Source organism: Scaptodrosophila lebanonensis, unplaced genomic scaffold, assembly GCF_003285725.1.
Source record: "Scaptodrosophila lebanonensis strain 11010-0011.00,11010-0021.00 unplaced genomic scaffold, SlebRS2 tig00000001-arrow-pilon, whole genome shotgun sequence".
Classification (NCBI taxonomy): Eukaryota; Metazoa; Arthropoda; class Insecta; order Diptera; family Drosophilidae; genus Scaptodrosophila; species Scaptodrosophila lebanonensis.
Genome location: NW_022060529.1, coordinates 8,187,190 through 8,207,546, shown reverse-complemented (window position 1 = coordinate 8,207,546; position 20,357 = coordinate 8,187,190). Strand labels below are relative to the sequence as shown.

Here is a 20,357-nt window from a genome sequence, read left to right as displayed (position 1 = left end):
AGTGCAATTCGATTAATAAGTAAATTTCATTTTGTTTTTTATTTTTTTTTTTATATAAATAAGTACGCTTTGCTATACAAAATAGTGCTAGTCCATACATTCGATCTTCGATTACTCCATTATGCATGTATGTTTGTACAGTGAAGCTGTTTTAAAGCACACTCTCAACTATGTTGTATCTCATCAGGTAACAAGGAAACTTCTTTGTAGCTTTCAACTTAGACTGGACCCACACAAGAGACTTCTAACACGGCCTTTTTACTCTCAAAAATCGATCAGTATCTATTCTTTGTTTTGCTTTTAAACATAACTGTTATAGATCATCAAAGAGAAAGAAAGCAAATGAAATACTTTGACGATGTATTAAGATCGATTGCAAGCGATAAACGAAAACCACAATCCTGGAGAGAACGCAATCGGAATCTAGTGGTTAACCGGTAGTCGTGTGAAAAAACGCCTTGCATAGATCTAGTATAATCCATTCTATCTTTTTCTGACACTCACTATATGTTTGTATCATACTTAAGGCAAAGCTTCAATTTAAAATATTCGGACAATAAAAATCTGATATTTTGATTGTGATTGTCAGAAATGAAAATATCCCAATATTGGTAATTAATGATGACACGAATGGAAGATGTTTTAAAGATGTTGAAATCACAAGCTTTAGATCCAGTTTTTATGAATTTAGAGTTTGCTAAAAGATAGATAGGCGCTGTGACGATGACACATAAATAAATATTCTACACTAGTTTAGGGCGGTTTAAAACCGATCGTCGGAGTTATTCAAATTGTAACTTTACGTAAATTAAGCTAATTCATACAATTCATTTTGTGCATGTTTCTTGGCACTGTTGTTGCTGTAAAGTTTTCTTATGCGTGCATGAATTAACATTGAACCCTTTGATGTGCTTATGGGCGACCTTAGCATATGCCAGAGGGGCCTGCTAAAAGTGCTGCAAGCTCATTTGCCTGTATAATTACAATACTCAGGTATATAGCGATGGCAATTCTACAAAAAAATTGTGTGCAGCATAGTGTGTGTGGTGTGTGTGTGTATGTATGTACAAATTGCTAAAGAACACACTTAATGGCGTAGAAGCATTGTGAGCAGTCCTGGTAGAAGGTAAATTATGGTATGCCTTAACATCGATGCCCCATTACCGCCTCCACCAAAACCAGCACGCATGAGGTCATCGGGTGGCAGATCACTGTCCGAATTATCGTTATAATCTGTAGAATACAAAAATTTCGTAGAGTAAAGGATACTTTCAAATAGTCATCTCAGAAACGTTTCATCTCTTTTCACACATACCATCCAAATCTTGAATGACAAAGTCATGACTCGGAGAGAAATTTGACCAGCCCTTGGTGTTCTTCGTCTTAACACGTGCATGCCAATTACCAGGTGTAAGCTCCATTTGATGACTAATCTTCCAAATACCGCTGGTCTCGTTATGACGCTGCGTGTGTATTACAGAGACAGTGCTCCAAGTATACGACTGCAGAATGAATCAAATAGTATACAAGAATTATTGAAGCGTTGCGAATGATTATCATCACCATTTTAAAAGTATCTCCTAAATGAACAATACTCTTCAAAATATATATACATTTTTCCTAACCCTTTTTCTTTAAAAACCAACCAAGGTGAGGCGGTTAGATTTATTAATCTTCTAGCTTTGAAGCCTCTTCAACCCCAATAGTTTCTCGAGTGATGAAACCAAAGTAGAAATCGTAAATGGTTCTCATTCGAGGAACTATCTATTTTATATACATAAATTTTTCACTCCCAACTCGATGAAAGGCAGAAAAAAAGGAAAAAGATTTTCAACTCACCCCAGACAATTTGTAGTCAAGCACGGCCTCCGAGAGAGGTTGTTGGCTTCGGACCAGCCAATGCAAGGTGACCTGGCTGCCGTCTATCTTCTTGTCTTCGAACTGTGGTGTCTCCGGATTGTAACTGAGCTGCACTCGCGCCTGTTTCGAGTCTATGACATTATCTACAGTGCACCGATATTCGCCCAAGTCATTATCATTGATGTCCTTTACAATCAGTGTGGTGCGGTTATGGCCCTTGTGTGTGGAGCTGATGATCTTGTACTTCTCGGACAAGTTTAGAACCTTGTCGTTTTTCAACCAAAAACTGGAAGCGATGGGATTCGCGCGGTAGTCACAATGCAGATCTGCATTGCCTCCAGCTTGGGCATTCACATGATGTCTGTGGGTCCACACATTGGGGCTGTAGTGTACCTCAATGGAGACCATGCCGTGCGGTGGATCCCGGCTACCATCATCTCCCAAGCATTGATACACGCCGGCGTCATCTTCTTCAATGTTCTCGAGTACAATTACGCCGCTTTCAGCTTCACTTGATGAAATGTCAAGACGCTGGCCCTGTGTAATGGAAAAGGGTTTAGTATGTCTGTACCGGTAAGAGATCTGGTGTACAATGATAAGCAGTCACCTACATTAAATGACCACTTAATGTCAGTCTTGTTAGGCAGATTCGTTCGGCATTCTAGCTTGTGGTTGTCACCCTGCTTGAACGTCTGCGAACGGTCCGTAACATCGCGACCGTCGCAGAAGATCGACAGTCGGGCGCCCACCACCTGCAATTTAGTATGTTGCCTCACATTCTGCGGCAAGACCACACAATAGTAGTCATCAGCGTCCTCCAGAGTTACGGACTGTATCTTTATTGAATTATTTTTCATACTCTCTACCCTATTAGTTAGAGCATTTTGACCATTCGCCACAATGTTTGAATTCTTGTACCACATCACTGCATTAGAAACTGTTCAAGTATAGGTGTGGGGAAGAGAGACAATATACTTTATTTATTTTGACTAACACCTCAGACAGTCACAGGTAACATACTTTGATAATTTCGAACGTCACAGTTTATGATTACGTCATCGCCGGGCTTCGCATTCAGCAGAATGTCGGTTTGTTCAAAATATGGGGGAGAACTGGGAACACTAGGCCCGATTGATGACGTTCCCTGCTCCCCATCATCGTCATCATAATAGTCTTCGTCTTCTTGGTAATCTTCAGGTAGTGGGGAGGCATTACAACGATCTGAAAGGAACCATTGAAACGATTTATTTAACAGGTTTGGTCATTGCAAATAGTTACTTTCCGAGTCATACATTATTCCATTTCCAGAATTTCAAATATTTGTTTAATTTATAAAAATGTAAGAAGGTGGGGCTTTATTCCAACATACTATATATCAACTATCCAAGATCTTGGAGGTCTTTCTGATTCACACACGGCTGAAAGTCGGGGAGATTGGAGATTTTTACCCTTAGTAATCTTATTGACCTTTAATTTGATATAAAATCAATCTGATGAGAATTACAGTCCGATGAAGAAACGATTCCATAAAATCCTAGACAAGATAAATGACACAATTTATGGCTTTTTATCTTACATGCCTATATGAATTGCAATTAATAGCATTAAATATTGCTATTTTGAAATCCTCCTTGTTATACTCTGTACATGAAATGTACAAGAGTACATTAGGTGTTTTAAATAAATTTTTCTGACAAAATATTATAACCTTGAATATTATCTTACAATTTCTTGCAGTTTCTACTGAATTGTTATCATTTCTGACTATAATTACAATAAGATTATTTGAAATATTCCATTTATCCTTATTTGATAGTCCAATATATAGAAGATTGTGTGAAAAATTGCCATGCTTTTCAAATAACATTTAAGTTCATACAATTTTATATAAATGGACAAATGATTTACTTTGTATTCAGGCAATAGCGGAGATAGCCTTTCTTATTTGAATGCGTGCTTCAAGCCTTGGGTTTGGCATATTTGCATGTTTTTTATTGACAATTTGAAATATAAATAGTAATTAGGTTTCCATGTTTGTGCAGAGACAAGTCTCATTTGTATGACTTTTAACAGCAATTCCAGTTATAGTATATGATTCACCGCCCACTTCAATGCATGACTCATGGCAAGCGTATTGATCAAGATGGGATTGAAAACCCATATGGCTATGTCACGGATGAGCAGCGCACAGCAAAAATAAAAAAAAATTACGCAATGTGGTGGTGGCATGTATGTAGGCTTCAATTGGCTTAATCAACTCGTTATCTTTTGAAGATAAAAAAGTTTACCTTTAACCGTTTGGCATCAAAGGCAAAGAGCCAACCAGTTATCTTATCCAATACTCATATCCGCCTAACCGCAACAGAAATAACAACAACAACAACAACTGCAACATACTGGCACGCACAGACGCCCCTTTTATGGGATGTTGGAGCCGCCGTTGTGGCAGTAGCAAAAAAACATTTCAAAAAATAAAATATAAAAATGTTCAGATGCTGTGATCTGAGTCTGGGTCTGGGTCTGGCCATCAAGAGACCTTCACCGTTTGTGACGGCCACGATTACAATATTGGCCAGACATCAAAATCTGCGATTCTGATATTGGGGGCAAGAGAAGGGGAACTGTTGTTGCTTTTGTCAAGGCTATAAATATATGTATATTGATGCCCCTTGCTCCGCACTCTATACGATTATTGGAATTGGGGTAAGGATAGGCCTTGGCTATGAAAGTGACGCAGAGTTTGAAAACTGAAAAGGCCAGTCATGGGAGGAGTAATGCAAGCATTTCGTGTGCGTCAGTGAGTTATTCTCTCTCTACTCTCATTGTTGCCCTTGATGTCGAGGGTTGCAAATAAAACACTCACACACTCACAGCAGCCACTCAACTGCACAGCAAAACCAACAACATTTCTCGCACATACCGTTACAAGTCTGCCATATGGAAGCATTGGCTGAGTGTGCAAACACATACCAACACATTCACACAAATGCTCCTTCAGCTCCATCGTTTGCTCTCCGCTGTGGGCTGAAACCGACTCAGAGACAGTGTGAGTGCGAGTGCGAATCCGAAGCATGTGCTGCAATCCTCAATGTAGGACATGGCGTCAAGACGTCGCGGCGGTTTCTGGCGCCAGCAGACCCATCTCTTGTTCTACTCATCTAGTTCAATGTTATAATGGATTGTCGTTGTTGTTGTTGTATGTACTTACATTTCTCGAGTATACAGAGAAGTACATAGTTGCTTGTACAAGAGTGCGCTTTTGCACCGTCAGAGGTTGGCGTCAGAGCATTGAAATTTCGTATGCCATTAGCCGTGAATTCCACAAGGCAGACAAAACTCATAAAAATATGAATTCCAATATGTACATATGTACATATGTATGTACAGAAATGTACATACATATGTGCAGTGCTAACTTGTTGCTAACAGAAAAGGCGTGGCGGACCCTACAAATTATGCATAATCTAGATCAGTGGTCGTCTGTCTGCCGATATTTTCGTCTGTATTAATGCAAAGGTTTATATAATTTTTATCCAACCCTTCCACTCCAATAGAGCATATGTATTCCCAATCACACCAGCAAGCACACTCAAGCAGTTCATGATGTTATTTCGAAAGCGATATAAACAAGCAGTTCCAAGCAGCTCGAGTGCAAGTCGATTCACTGTTAATTTCATTAATATTTCAATATGTATATGTATTGCAACAATTACTTTACAGAGCTTTATTATCGTTCTAATCTTTAAATTGTAATTTAATAATTATTTATCATTTTTATTTGGCTTGGTTTAAATAACTCATGGTTAATAAATAATAAAACAAACAAAGTACACATATTTTGGATGAATAAATAAAAAATGATATACTCTGGTTCAAAATTGCCTATAAAAACCTCCAATTAGCAGCAAAACATTGGTCAAAAAGTCGCCGTTGCTATAATTTTACAATTCTGACCGCATCATAATTTTTTAGCTACAAAAGTCATATTTTTGCAAACAAAAATCTTATCTGCGAAAAGTTTTACTTTACTCTTTAGAAACATTGAAAAGGCTTGTGTTGCCTAAATAACTCATATTCTATCAATCTTTCTTATCAGCAATAACTTATGATGGCAGCGTTTCCGGTCATACAAAGACCTCTAATTTTGGGAACTACCCAGAATCACCTCAAGGAATGCATAATTCTATGCTTTAAGTAATGGACAAAACTAATGCTTTGAATAATATGCAAATTCCCGCAATATCCCGTAAAAAAAAACTTCAGTATTTACTCAAATAAGTACGAGTATATCAAGGACAAGTGTGTATGAATCAATCATATACTTCTAGCTAATTCCAACCTTATAAAACTATTCGCTCATCTGGGGTTACCATAACTGGTTTCTGGTTTTAGAAGCTTTTTGTCGCAACTGTTGCAGCTCATCTTTTTCCGTTTATTTACAAATTAAAGAAAGGCTTTTATGCGGTGCAACATTTTATACGTATTTGCAATTATATTATTTAACTGAAAATTGTTTCCTTAGACGCCAACAAATTTGTAAACATACAGGTTTTTATTTGCGTGTCTGTTCGGCGCACAATTCAGATTATTTGTGTCCTACATATGTTTTCTTGGAAATACACACTATATACATCAGTATGAGGTCAGTTTGTAAACAACTCTAATATACAACTATATATATTGCCATAGAAATTATTTGACATATGTCTATATCTATTCGTACATAAACCAAATTTATATTGAACGCAAAAAAATATACTAGATTCGGGAATGGAGAGGGTCGTCAAAGTGCCATAAGTAATGTTTGCATGTAGTGACCTTATACTATAGGCCCAGCGCTTTGCTATGAATATGTACGAATTAATAGATTTGCATAAAGACTAGGAAATGGAAAACCAAAGCACATCAACATTTGAAAGAACCGATTTCAATTGCTTTTAATTCAGACGAACGCATATCGATCAGAATCGGCGACGTACACTCGTCATGATTGGTCAAATGATGTACACACACACAGACACAATATATAAATATACGATTTTGTGGGAAATTTTGCAATTTTGAAATATATTTTGGAACAACGAACACAACGCACAGACAATCGGCATGTGTAACTTGAGATATTTCAATTTTTGGAGCAGTCAGTCATTATTATTTTTGGCATGCTGATCTTTTACAGAAAATGCCTTTTCCAGAAATCTATATTATATGTTTGTGTAATGTGTGTGCATTTTATGATCGCCAAGTTGATATAATACTTTTGCGTAAATATATAGCTATATAGAGCCATTCAAGTCAATTAAAAAATGAGAGCGATAAGAAATCCAGCATGTTGACTCTTCTAATCTAAAGTGAGTCCAAGTTCATTTCAATGTTTGCATAATAAAATTCACTAATTATGGAGAGACTCCTACTATTCGAAAGCATCATCAGACCCATATTTGGTTTCAATTTCTCACAAATTACAGTCTGCTTGGGAAAATAAACTTTTAATTAACAATTTTTCATAGCTGTTAGCAAAAGCAGCAATCCACAAACATACTCGTAGATATATAAAGTACATTAGAAGTTGTATGCTGCTTGTAAGAAAATGGGGTTGAGGCAGTTGTTGACTGCCTAAAAATGTGAGCAAATATCTTATTATGAACGCTCATATGTAGTCGTATTTCTGTGTAGTAAGTATACCTAACAAATATTTGTTTAACTCATTTGCTTAAGCGTCAATTCTGCCAGCACCCCAACAACACCAAGAAAAGTTGAGGCAAGTTAACGAAAATATTCTGCGGATAAAACACGTACACTCAAAAAAGTCACCCTAATCATTTGATACGACTAGCGAAAATAAAATCAATAAGTCAAGTCAAGTTTGTATTAATAATCATTCAATTTGTGTTTTATCCAATAATTTTATTAAAAATATCCAAAAACCAAGTTTGTATACAGAGCAGAGCTGTTAAGTTGTGTGACATTCAGGACGACTTTACAAAAATTTACAAATAAGATAATTTCAAGAATTCATCCAAATTTGGAAACATCGATGTTTATTGGAGAAATAGCATTCCTCATTAAATGTTCGGAAATACTTTCCAATGGTGGCTACAACCCAAAGAAGTTGATAACAGATTTCTACTTATTACAAAAAACTGAAATTATCTCTGCACAGTCAACAGTTGAACTTTAAGTATTATTGTTCACATTATTCATATTTTAAATAGATTTAGGCCTTTGTGTCGAGCCTTTTTTAAATAGAAAATCGAAAAGAGAAAAAAAGGGATTAGGTCTATCGAAACCGAAATATAATTGAAAATAACGAAGTAAGACAATTTACAAGCTGATGATATAAGTTGTTGAAAATAGTTTCAAATCGAAAATCAAGAAATTGAAATAACCATGAACATGTTTAAATATTTTTTTCTGTTGATCAAATATTTGGGATTTAACCCAGAAGTACTCAGAAAAGTCGAACAAATGTTTCCAAATTGTACCGAAAAAAACTCAAAATTTTAATATATGTGTAATTTAACCAATACATGGTTGCCTTGTCGGGATTCTAAGGGATTGCATCTGTCTTGTGCTACACTTATGCTAAAATATGGCCAATGCTTCGAAGGAATTCGATTTTAGTAGCCATAAGTTGTTCGTGATTTCGGAAAGAAAAAAATGAAAATGTATTAAAATTCACGAAAGTGAAAGTTTCAATATTTTTTATACCTCTTTTTTTCAGTGTATATACATGTATAAACGTACTTATTTACTACAGCCCACCACTACCTACAGATGTGTATTTACGTGCAGTAGAATGTTTACCGTTATCTGCATTTGCGCCATAACTCTTCAACAGAAGATAGGCTGCCTCCTCATTGCCCTCACCACCGCCCCCATCTCACTCACCTGCGCTACAAAATGATAAGATATGGAAAAAATTCTACAATCATGCTTCCATGACGCTCCACTCTCTCTGGCTTTAGCATAAATAAGAATTAAGTAAAAAACAAAAAACGCACGTGGTAAAGAAATAACGAGTTGATAGGCACAGTCATATCACATGTACTTGTAGATACTATTTGCTGGCGCGCTGGGTTGCTGGACGGCTAGTTAGCTGGTTGGCAGTGTCTTTTTAGGCGGGTCGAGTGATATCGGCAATTCAAAAAGCTTGCACCTTCATACACACTTAATACATATGTATGTACATCTATTATATACTCTATTTCATTGAACATCGAATGCCACAATACCCGTAGTAAAAACAATTATCAATAATAAGCGAAAGTTACACGAGTTACTGGGCAAAAATATTTTGAATTATTTTCAGTATATCTTTAGGAATGCTACACAAATAACTATATATACTATACAGATGTCCCTATATATATATACAAGTATATGTATAAAAAGTATTAACATCGTCTGTATGTACAATCAACGAGGCAGTTAGTCCCATGCTTAACAGAAAAGCCCTTACTACAAGTATTACTCCACCGACAGCGTAGCAAAATGTACAAGTCTTTAAATAATATTAAATAGCATGACAAACCTTTAAATATATAAATTACGTAGTTCTACAGAGGATGTAATGCCGCTCTATCGTGCACACTTTCCTGAACGTATAGTGTGTATATTTGTCAATTATAAAATATCTCTGTGCAAGAACTTCTATCTAGATACTGTAATACGTTCTTAACTTATTGTGGGATCACGACAAATTATCAAGCGGTCTAATCTAAGCTATAGATGCTAAATAATGAGCATCTACATTAAGAATAATGTCCCATTATCATTAACCATTTTCTCTTGTTTGTATTCAAATGTATTTTTTATTGATATGCAATTAATATTAATAAGGTTTTGGATGCCCTTTTTCGGACGCATACATTGAGACATGCTTGTTGGCTTAACGCCTTTCATTTACGGACTATTGCCTTAAGGCTTACCTTTATAGAGTATTCCCATTGAAAGATAGAGGAATAGGAGCCATGTCAAATTCCTCATCGTTATCGATTTTATATTTTGTGTTCGTAGTGGTGTCGGAGGTAGATCGTTAACTGCAATTAATATGTAGAGATGTTGTTGGTGCGATACTCAATTTAATTAATTTGCCATTAAATTGCTAAAGCAAATTGGTAACACAAAGTGCCGACAACCGATCAGAGTTGCTTTCGTATGCATATCGTGTGCATGTTTCTACTCGCGGCCCGCCACGGAAACGCGCCCAAGAAAAACAATCGCGATTAAGTTTTCAATTTCGATTTTCAATTTAGCCGCAAACCACGAATCAGCCAACAGCACATTTTTCTGTTCGAATACCGAATGCGAAGAAACACCGATATAAGAAGTTGAGTCAAAAAATAATTTGTACATAAGTCGAATGTTGCAGCTGTTGGGCTTGAAGTGCAGTCTCCCCCAACCCCCCACTCCACCTACTTGTGCACTTGTGTTTGGTTTCGTGTTGTTTTTAGCAGTAAACAGTGGACAGTTTTCGTTGAGTAGCGATTAAATGGTAAACATGATTATGCAAGGCGCATACACACATTGCAAATACAAATACGAGGCATTCACACAAATATGCAATACACATGTATACACTCGCATTTGTATCTCAAAGATATTATGATCTGTGTGCGAAAATCGCAATCTTTTGTGCTCAGTTCGCTAATTTACACCAGCCAGCTTAGCCGATCACCTGCCTAGCCTGCCTGCCTCTCTTACTCAATGCCAACCGGCAGAAATATGTGCATAAGTGTGTCGGTCGATGGGTTGGGGCAGTTGCTGGGGGCTGGTGGGACCCCAATACCAAATGGCATGCAAAAGCATGCAAATATGTTTATGAATATAAATAAATTAATGTGCAAATGGGAGAACTCAAAAAATGCCCACAAAATGTTGAAAATGTTGTTTCGCATCTTAGAAAACACTGTTCGCAATTGGTAAAAAATTTAATTAAAAAAATAAACATTAACATGTCCAGCATTTTTTTGTGCGATAAGGAAATGCGTTCAATGGAAGTTCAATAATCGAAAATTGAAAAATTGCATGGGAATTAAAGTCCATAAGAACCCATAAATAATATAAATTGAATTTAGACATCTAACGTATCGCAGGAAAACAAATTATTTGTATATTTATTTTACATACGGATTTTCCAGTAATTAAATACTATCTTTAAAATTTCTGTAATTTTAAATGTTCTATGCTGGAGTTGGTATTGTTCAGAATATATCGGGTTTTTACGGGGCTGGGCATGTACACATATGCTGCAGAAAACAAACTCAAGCCAAATGTATTTACCTATATATTTTGGCATAAATATAAACATTATGTGTTTATATGTACATACATATGTACATATATAGTTACGTATGTGTTCCAAAAATATGAATTTATCAATTGTGAATGCAATTGCTGTTTGCTCGTTGCATGTTTGTTTATTTACATTGTGCTTCAAGTTTACGTTCACAGATGGAAAAGCGCCCAGAACCCAAAGCACGGGCACAAGGCTCTCCTTCCCGCTATATGTATATGTATGTAGAACTATGTATGTACTATGTATGAACATGTAGTACATGTATGTGTTAATGCATATACAAGCTGCAGTACTCGATGGGTCATTTGATTGTGAGTATGTATGTAAGTACATGTGTGTTTGTGTGTGGCATGCAACGGCAGGCATGCAGCTGGTTGGCTTGATTTTGTTTGGTATCTGTATCTCTGTATCTGGAATGCATGCCGCCCGAAATTGAATCGAAAACTTTGTAGGTGACGTAAATAACAACAAAAGATTTTTTTCCGTTGCCTCTTCGTTTGTTTTCACTTGTCTGGCCCGTTTTTTAGCTTCCTTCTTCTGCCTGAAATGAATCAGCTGCCCTGCAACTTTTTCAATTGGTCGCCAATGCCAACGTCTTGCCTCGCAACACAAACATCAACATCAACAAAAACAACAAGAACATCCCCCTCTGTCGTAGTCGCAGTCGCAGGCGCAGTCTCTGCCATTTCGCTTTCATTTATTCTGCACATTTTTGCCTTTGATTGGCACCGTTTTTATTATTTCTGTAAAATTTTGCGAGTGCTGGCAGGCACAACGACAAATGCATGTTTCTATATATTTATAGAATGTGTGCAGCGAACTTTTGCCAAACCATTTGCATACTAGTTTCTACGATTTGTGAGGCGTGCATAGCAGCGAGTGCCAAATGCATTTCGATTCGTTATTATTGCTGTTGCTGCTGCTGTTGTTGTTGTGCGGGTGACTGCGGGGTGTACCGTTAAACAGCGAAATTCACATTTAGCCCAGAAACTCTGCCCAACTTTACAACTGCATTGCAGTTTTGCACTGCTTGGCTATCTTATGAGTCACAAGGTTGTAGCCAATAATTAGGCCTCCTCCCGTTTCCAAAAGCGAACAAATTTTGCGAAAGGGAAATTGGTTAATTTTGCAAAAAGCGAACAATTTTATCACTACTTGAACTATTTAAACATCTGAAAAGCAATAATTTTGCAAAATTACGTGCATTTTACCAATTTTTCAAAAGTTGCATGATTTCGGAAACGAGCTTAAATTTCTTGGCAGGTAACTACATTGCGGTTTTGGTGTTTTTTGGTCCAGAGCTCGCTATGTTCATTGTGCCACAGTGCAGGCTTCAGCGAACCAGGTACAAATGGATGAATGGCGATGGCGATAGCGATGCCTGTGCCATTTACACGGCATTGCCTAGAGGAACAAACAGGTTTTGGGACTGTGACTGGTCGAGATACAGGCAGCGCAAGAAATGAGAGATGGAGCGTTGGAGAGAGACCCTCAACAAAGATTTGGTTAAAAACGTTACAACAAAAGGTAGCTAGCAACGGCATTATTGTAATTTTTTTTTTTTGATTTATGAACAGTTCTCCCAGTTGTAACACTTGCACTTGAAAAGCTTTCGCCCCGAAAACATTAAACATCTATCTGTATACGCTCGTATTGAAAAATACAAATGTATTGATAGAGGCTTGATTTTGCGAGTTGTTGTTTTTGCGCGAGCGCCAATTTAATTTTAAAATTCATAGTTTATTGTGACTGAGCGATGCGTATGTCCGTAACATAGAAACTAATTGAAGTGTTTAAGTACTTAGAGTATGCAGCTGTTTTGCCGCCGTATCGTACCGTACGCGATGCTTTTTAAATGAGTACTGCTCCAAGATTGTGCTGCCAATGACAACGACAGCCCCAAACTAAGATACACAGTGGAATGGAACACGGTGCCGGGGCCCCAACTCTCCCAATTCTCTTGAACGCGTCGCCTCTCAGTGTGCAGTTGAAGCTGTTGCTGCTGCCTCATCGGTAAATAGTCAAAGTAAGGCGCCCTCTTCAAGTTCATTTTAACAGTTTAGTCCTTTTAGCCGTTAGCATCACGACATTTTTTATTCCAGTGTTGTTTAAAAAACGTTGAAATTTAATGGAAATTTCTGTAAACTGAAACGTCAACATGATGCCATTGATGTAAATTCTGGAACCGAATAAAAATTCCCCAGTATACATATATTCAAATTTTTGTGGGTATTTCTGATGAAAAATACTCATAATAATACCTATAGTGTGGTTACATATTTACTGCACAATTGTTTAAATTACCTCTTAAAATACTAATTTCCTGATGCTATCACTTAAAAAAGAATATTTTCAAATATTTTTACAACGGTGTTGAGCAACAATTTTTACATTTCTTACTCAGTAGTTAGTGTCTAACCACAACGCATACATATGTATATAGTACATACATGGATATTTTCACTATAACTATAATTAATATGATTTTCGCATATTTACGCCATTTCGAGAAAACAGTTTATTTTTAGACAAGCTTGACCTTAAAAAAGCGGTACACAAACGATTTATTCCAAAGCCAAAATGCTATAGCTAATAAATGAAAAAAATTGGCATAATTAAAAAAAATTTGACAAAAAATTTTAAATAGTACTTTCATTTACCGAAACTTTAAAAATAAATTCAGTTTTGAGTATTCGTACAAGGCAATGGAGAAATATATTTGAGAAATCTGTTGACTGAAAAGTAACGCCTTGCAAAAACTATGTACTTGCTTTTTCTTAAAAATAGTTAGTCATGAAAGCCAATACTTTTTTTCTTAAATCAAAACATTCTTATCTGTCTAAACGTGTCATCACCCCGATATTTCATTTAGGAAGTCAAATCAGCAAACAACACCTTGAGTCATGATTCTAACAAAAATGTTGACTCAAATTTATTAACAATCAAAATTATATAGAAGAGCACCTAACCATCCAGAATTTGGAAAATAAAGCTAACCTTTTACAAAATGTATTTGTTTTTTTATTATTAATTGTATCATTTAGAATTTGCAGCACAAATCTAGGCTAAAAAGCATATAGCTTTAAAAAAATATTTTATTTTGACATATCCGAGAGTTTGAGAATTATGCATTAGAAAAGAATAATTTAAAATTGATTTATTTATGAGAACATCTCAATCAGTACAAATGTTTCGTGGTTTTCCCTTTACATTATTGTTCTTTGAAGGAAAACTAAACTTAGGTTTAATAAAATGATGCAATATACAAAAGCGCTGTGTATAGTGATTGTGGCTCTATTATGAATCATGCTCGCCGTGAATATCTCCGATCTATGGGTGATTTCATTGTTTAGGTCATCTTCTTCCGGCCCATCGTATTGCATCTCTGATTCCGTTGAGTAATTGGGCAACTCGACTTTAAATGGAATGAATTATAAAAATTGGTTCCAAAAGATAGGCTTAAGATTTACCTTCACCGCCAGTGGCGAATCGAACTATCTTGCTATTATCGCTCCAACCGAAGCTATTTCTGGCTAGAACTGAGACCTCAAATAGGCTGGCTGGTTGCAGGCCATGCAGTGTATAAGAAGTGATGTAAATCGGTCCTGTTATCAAGAAAAGCAATGATTATAAAATGTATCTTTCAAAAGTATCTTCAGCGCCAACTTACCGATTGTCACTTGAGCAGGAATGGTAAGCTCGGTCCAATTAGTTCTGATTTGTTTTGTAACATTGCCTTTTGGAATTTAAAACACAAATATGTGATCTATTTGTTGGTTATCAAATGAACTGACTTACCTGATGGAATCTGTCGGAAACGCAGCTTGAACTCCATTACTGGCAGTAGACTTTCGGTTTGCCAAACCAACACATGAGATGTTGAGCTCTGCGTTCCAGGATTAATTTTAAACACACATGGCATTGGTCTTCCAGTCAATTCAATAGTTGCACTTTTGAAGCCTATATTGTTGTGAGCCCGGCATTCATACTGACCCATGTCCGAGTCCCTGACCTTCTTGATGATTAGCACGTGCTTTGTTTCACTAACATAGTGGTCCAGCGAACGATTCGCCTGCAGCTCCGTCTCATGGCTGCTTATCTGGGGGCCTGTTTGTACGGGCACTCCATAATGGAACCACTGTAGCTCTGCTGTTGGAGCCGCCTCTACAATGCACTCCAAATGGGCACGAGCTCCCACTTTCGTGTACACAACAGTCTGTGGTAGTGTCAGCTCGGGTGCAACTATTCGAAAACAAAAATAATAATCTTTATTGAATGGCTAGAAATATTAAAAAGTCTGTGTACGTAATAATAATAAAATAATATTACTTAATCAGCTATTAGTACTTAAATTTTCTATCAGCGGACCTCTTTTAAAATATGTCTCCAAAGATTCTGAAAATATGCACTTGTTCCAAAGATAAACTGCTCGTACTGATGAGCCAAATCTTCTCCAGACAAACTCTATTTGACCAGCCTCTGGGCTGTAATCAATACTTTAACAAAAGTATTGAATTGATGTAAAATTTCTAATGTCTTTGAATTGACCACAAAATTGTTTTCTTTCAAATACAATTTCGAGGAAAATAAAAACACAGAGCGATTCCCCAACAATCCAATGATATTGTGGATTTTGTCAATCATTTCTGAAGTACACGCCTCAAGTAGAGTTTCCGAATGCTGCTAATCACTTGAATGTTTAAGTTATAAACAATCTTAAACGAGAATACAGACAGATGGATAATGCTTATATTTATTTCGAAATTTTTCGTTAAAAATAAATGTGTTTGAATCCTTTTCATTCGTTTATAATAAAATTATAAAAGTTGATTGCTTCAATCCATTGTTAAATCTAAACCTCACCGATAAAACGCTGAAGGCAGTGTATTGCAACATTTAATCTTATGTTTTTAACATCTTTTTTAAGAAATAAGTACTTACACAGCACCTGCAGATAGACTCCAGCTACTGCTGGTTGACCCACTCCGTTGCTGGCCATGCACTCAATGGGCCCGGACATGCTGCGAGACTTGATCTCAAATAAATGACTCTGCCTGTTGCCCATATTGTTATATTTGTCCAGCGCGTTTCCGTTAAGGCGCCACGTGATTGCCGGCTGTGGCACTCCCTTGGCTGCACAAACTACTTCAAAAGTTGCACCCACCGGTAGCTCCAAGACGCCACTGGGCTCCGTAACGACACTAGGCGAGTATTGAACTTCTATCGCATGCACCTGGCAAACAATACATTTTAAGGAAATTACAAATATATGAAAGATTATAGATACCTGTACAGCGTGACTTGTGCTCGACATTATCTCACAATAGTAATCGCCAGTATCTTCAGCCAGCACATTTGAAACCTGTAAGCTGCCATTGGCCCACAATTGAATTCTCTCCTGCGGTAAAATCTCTGGGTGTCGAGAATCAACAAGTGGAACATCGTCTCTGTGCCAGCGGACATAGCGAAAGGGTGCTAGAAATCGGAAGAACCGGAAATCAAAATATAGGACACACGTTTCTTTAAGGTTCACGGACACTAAGCTATAACCAAAGCACGTAAAAACAACATTAATGCACAAAGTAAATAATATATTACTAAATAACTTAAATTCACCAAACTTGGTACGAATATGTTGATTCTTCTAAACATCGAAAACAAACTTTTTCATGTGTATTTTTTAGATTACTATTTTTGTATTACACTTTTCCTATAAATCTTAAATAAAACTTTTTACAATGTTTCTTCGATCCTTTGCTGACGGCCTATTTATTATAAGTAAGCTGTGCACATAAGAGACGGTGGAAATCTCGAACACAATTTAATAACATTGGAAACTTGACCATTTTTTTATTTTGTTTACCTACGAGTATGTTCGTTGGACCAAGATATGAATATAAAATATAGTATGCCTAGTATATCTATATAAAATATCGTATTCGCCTTTTGTGCGTAATCAAAATTCTGCCATTTAGACATAAATTGGTAACCTTGACGTTTGAATAATATATGATTTAATTAATTAAAAGGCTAATTATAAATTCAAAACTTTTCAATACAAATTTGATATTCTTTATCAATATATTGATACCGAAAATTGATGCTGGTCCAATTATATCATCATGACTCTATTTTGGAGGGCAAGAAAACTATCGTTCCTGAACATGAGCACATGAGACGAACGTTCAATTAATAGAATCCGTTTACGTTTGCTCATCTATTATGTCCAAATCCATTGTTGCGAGAAAATTTCCTTAACTGCTTTTGTGTAGTAAATAAAGTCACTTTATTTGTTCCTTTTATCCCAATTAAATGTCATTGTTATATTCAATTGAAAACGGGCAACGATAATCTACGAAAGATACTTCTTGCTTATCATGCCTAACTTAATGCGTTGTTCATCTTTATAATATGAACTTGAGCAAAAGATTTAATGCTCAAATAAAAAAATATGTACTTTTTTTCGTGTTGAAGTTACCACGAAATATGTATTTGAAAATTGTATTACTGTACTACAGGAATTATCTAGAGCGTTACAAACATCAGTTCACTCTACTATACAACCCTGCGTTAATTAATACTCCTATATATTATTCCCATATTCTTGTTGAATTCTATATTTGCTTTTATACAAAAAATTACGGATCTGACAACATTCCTATTGGTGTATAGTGTATACTTGTATATAGTAATATTCTACTCCTCAGAAAAATATAATTAATATCTTCAAGTAAATGAACAAAGATGGACAGATTTTGCTAAACAATTTTTTTTAATGTTAAATTCCTGCAAATCAATCATTTTTTTCGATTCTATTGACCTAATTGCCCAGAGAGATACAAAAATATGTAAAATACAGAAATCAAGTCTAAAGGAAAGTTAATGAAAAAGTTAGATTTTTCATGCAAACGTTTGCTGCCAATTGGAGGACACGTTTTCCAAAAACAACTGTGCTCCCCTACGCACAACAAGTTTTATTAACTTGTGTCCCAATTTAAGCTTCTTAGCTTTTACTTTCGCGATGTGCGATGATCACCAGAACAAACAGTGCACAATAAAAAACTAAACGCATATATGTATGTAGATATTTTACTATAATGTCTATTATAATTAGCAGACATGTTGCAAAGTGCCCAAAATTTAGGAAACCTTTTTAAATCTGTCCTTATTTTTAATATATCTATTAATTTTTTTTTAGATAATTATGTTTGTAATACTTACTATTTAAATAGCACGGCAGCAGAACAGTGTCATTCTCAAAGGTTTTAATCGTAGTTGGTATGCTTTTAAACTTTTGATTATTTTCCAGATCATTGTTGAAATTGAGTTCACTATTGACCAGACTTAGGGAGAATAGAAGCACTATTAAGACGCCATTTGTGCACTTTTGCGGCCACATGTTGGTCTCGTTTCACAAATGTATATAAACAACACTTGAATTTAAATTAAATTAAATACTATAAGCTAGCATTGACGGCTCCGGGTAATCGAATCTATTACACTCTTACAGACCTCCCTTTGGGCGCGTGTCGCAATTTAAAATGTTCGCGTTCCCAAGCACAAATTGAAAAACTGAACAGACCGCGACGACGTCAACTTTGAACTGATCGCTAGAACTGGAGATGCGGCGTCCCCAACCCGACAGCTCGGGCAGGCCTATTCGTAACTCATAAGTATAAGTGCACAATGAAAGATGCAGAGGCGACGATGAAGAGACGCTGAATGACGGACGACCAGCCGGACAATGACAATGACGATGATTCCGATTCCGATTCCAATTCCCAAAGCCACTTGCTTGTATGCCGGTTGATTAGCCGCGTTCATGTTACTGCAAGTTTTATGCTACCAGAATAAATACAAGTATATAATACTACTTATATACATATGTATGTATTTAAGTGAGTTCTCATAAGTACATACACATGTTCATGCAACATGTATGAAAACAGTGCGCTTTTGATATGAGGAACCCCCGAAAATGTTGTGTTAACTGTTGTGTTTTTGATAAACATAATGAATCCACACTGTATCTTTATATATGCGCATGCATGCATACAATCTACCGATGCCGCCTATTTGTATGTGTAAGGGCCACGCATCGGTAACTTTCAGCATTCTGATTGTTCGGATTCTGATTCTGATCTATTACACTCTCCGCTTCAGAGGACGTCGACGTGCTTCTGTCGCATATTTTCAGATAAAATGTCATTGTGCCATAATGGAAAAATGAATATGTGCGGAGCCGTCAACGCCCGGTCCCAGTTCATCATTGTTATCGGATCAGCAACATTCGTGAACACTATGCTCTTTTAGCAGCACCGGCTGCACAGTGCAACAAAAATAAGTCCTTTTACCACAAATTTTGAAATAGAAAGTTGTACGTTTAGAAAAAAACCTCAACTAGTTTCATAAACTGATAAATATTTGTTTCAACAGCAATTCCCCCATTTAAGGTATCCTTTTTGAATCTCTAAAAACGGGGTTAACAAGCCATGCTGTTTTTAAATATATATTTAAATAGGTTTTTGAAGATTCGAAATTTATTTTAGAAACAGAATTCATTTCTTAGTCTTCAACAAATGAATCCTTTTTTTGCTATAATATGAAGTAAATTTTTACTAATTTTTAATCTACTATTAGAACTTATATGTTTCAACTTGAAAATGAACTTAACCCTAGTCTGAATAATTCATTAAAATCACATTATTATAACAAATGTCCAAACAGAACTTTAACTACATCAGGTGAAGAATATATTTCTTCTTTAGATTCTAGGGCTATTTTAGTTTATTCTTAAACACACCATTAGACCAAATAAAACTATTAAATTATTAATTATAACCTATTAATCAATATTACTATTCACTTAAATAATATTAATTTTTATTTTTGCCTTATTGCAATTGATTGACTTCGGCCATACTTACATTTTAATGTGCTGAATTGAACATTTTGCTTCATATTTTAGCAAGTTAACGTCCCAGAAGGTCTAAATAACAAAACATTTATCTTCTTTTTTATCTTCGGCCATACTTACATTTTAATGTGCTGGAATTGAACATTTTGCTTAATATATTAGTTAATCCGTAACCCCAGAAGACCTAAATACCGTGAGTATTTCTCCTTTTTTTTATCTAGTTTCAAAACAATATGTTACAAAATGGTCGAAGGCTACCAAAAAAGAACAAAGTTTTTG

At 35.9% G+C, this 20,357-nt stretch overlaps 2 protein-coding genes across 2 annotated transcripts; both read right to left on the bottom strand.

The window, feature by feature from the left end:
- Positions 1-20: 20 nt before the first annotated feature.
- On the bottom strand, positions 21-13,006 carry LOC115633911 (lachesin). Its single transcript, XM_030531420.1, has 7 exons — positions 12,963-13,006; positions 9,792-9,902; positions 2,881-3,081; positions 2,472-2,797; positions 1,840-2,397; positions 1,316-1,502; positions 21-1,233 (listed from the first exon to the last, which is right to left on the bottom strand). The coding sequence occupies exons 2-7, from the start codon at positions 9,847-9,849 to the stop codon at positions 1,088-1,090; spliced, it is 1,476 nt and encodes a 491-aa protein (XP_030387280.1). The 5' UTR covers positions 9,850-9,902; positions 12,963-13,006; the 3' UTR covers positions 21-1,087.
- Positions 13,007-14,303: 1,297 nt separating this feature from the next.
- LOC115634006 (immunoglobulin superfamily member 10) lies at positions 14,304-18,709 on the bottom strand. Its single transcript, XM_030531532.1, has 7 exons — positions 18,383-18,709; positions 16,449-16,636; positions 16,103-16,394; positions 14,960-15,403; positions 14,832-14,897; positions 14,632-14,766; positions 14,304-14,576 (listed from the first exon to the last, which is right to left on the bottom strand). Exons 1-7 carry the CDS (start codon positions 18,558-18,560, stop codon positions 14,368-14,370), a joined length of 1,512 nt encoding a protein of 503 aa, XP_030387392.1. The 5' UTR covers positions 18,561-18,709; the 3' UTR covers positions 14,304-14,367.
- Between the last annotated feature and the right edge of the window lie 1,648 nt (positions 18,710-20,357).

Bases quoted from the DNA above. Each gene is read 5' to 3' on its own strand.
- LOC115633911 (XM_030531420.1), bottom strand. From the start codon at position 9,849: ATGAGGAATTTGACATGGCTCCTATTCCTCTATCTTTCAATGGGAATA. The intron at 3,082-9,791 runs GTAAGCCTTAAG...GGTTCCTTTCAG, and splicing joins AATGGGAATACTCTATAAAG to ATCGTTGTAATGCCTCCCCA. The intron at 1,234-1,315 runs GTATGTGTGAAA...TGTATTCTACAG, and splicing joins TGTCATTCAAGATTTGGATG to ATTATAACGATAATTCGGAC.
- LOC115634006 (XM_030531532.1), bottom strand. From the start codon at position 18,560: ATGTGGCCGCAAAAGTGCACAAATGGCGTCTTAATAGTGCTTCTATTC. The intron at 16,637-18,382 runs GTAAGTATTACA...TCCGATTTCTAG, and splicing joins GCTGCCGTGCTATTTAAATA to CACCCTTTCGCTATGTCCGC. The intron at 16,395-16,448 runs GTATCTATAATC...ATTGTTTGCCAG, and splicing joins GCACAAGTCACGCTGTACAG to GTGCATGCGATAGAAGTTCA.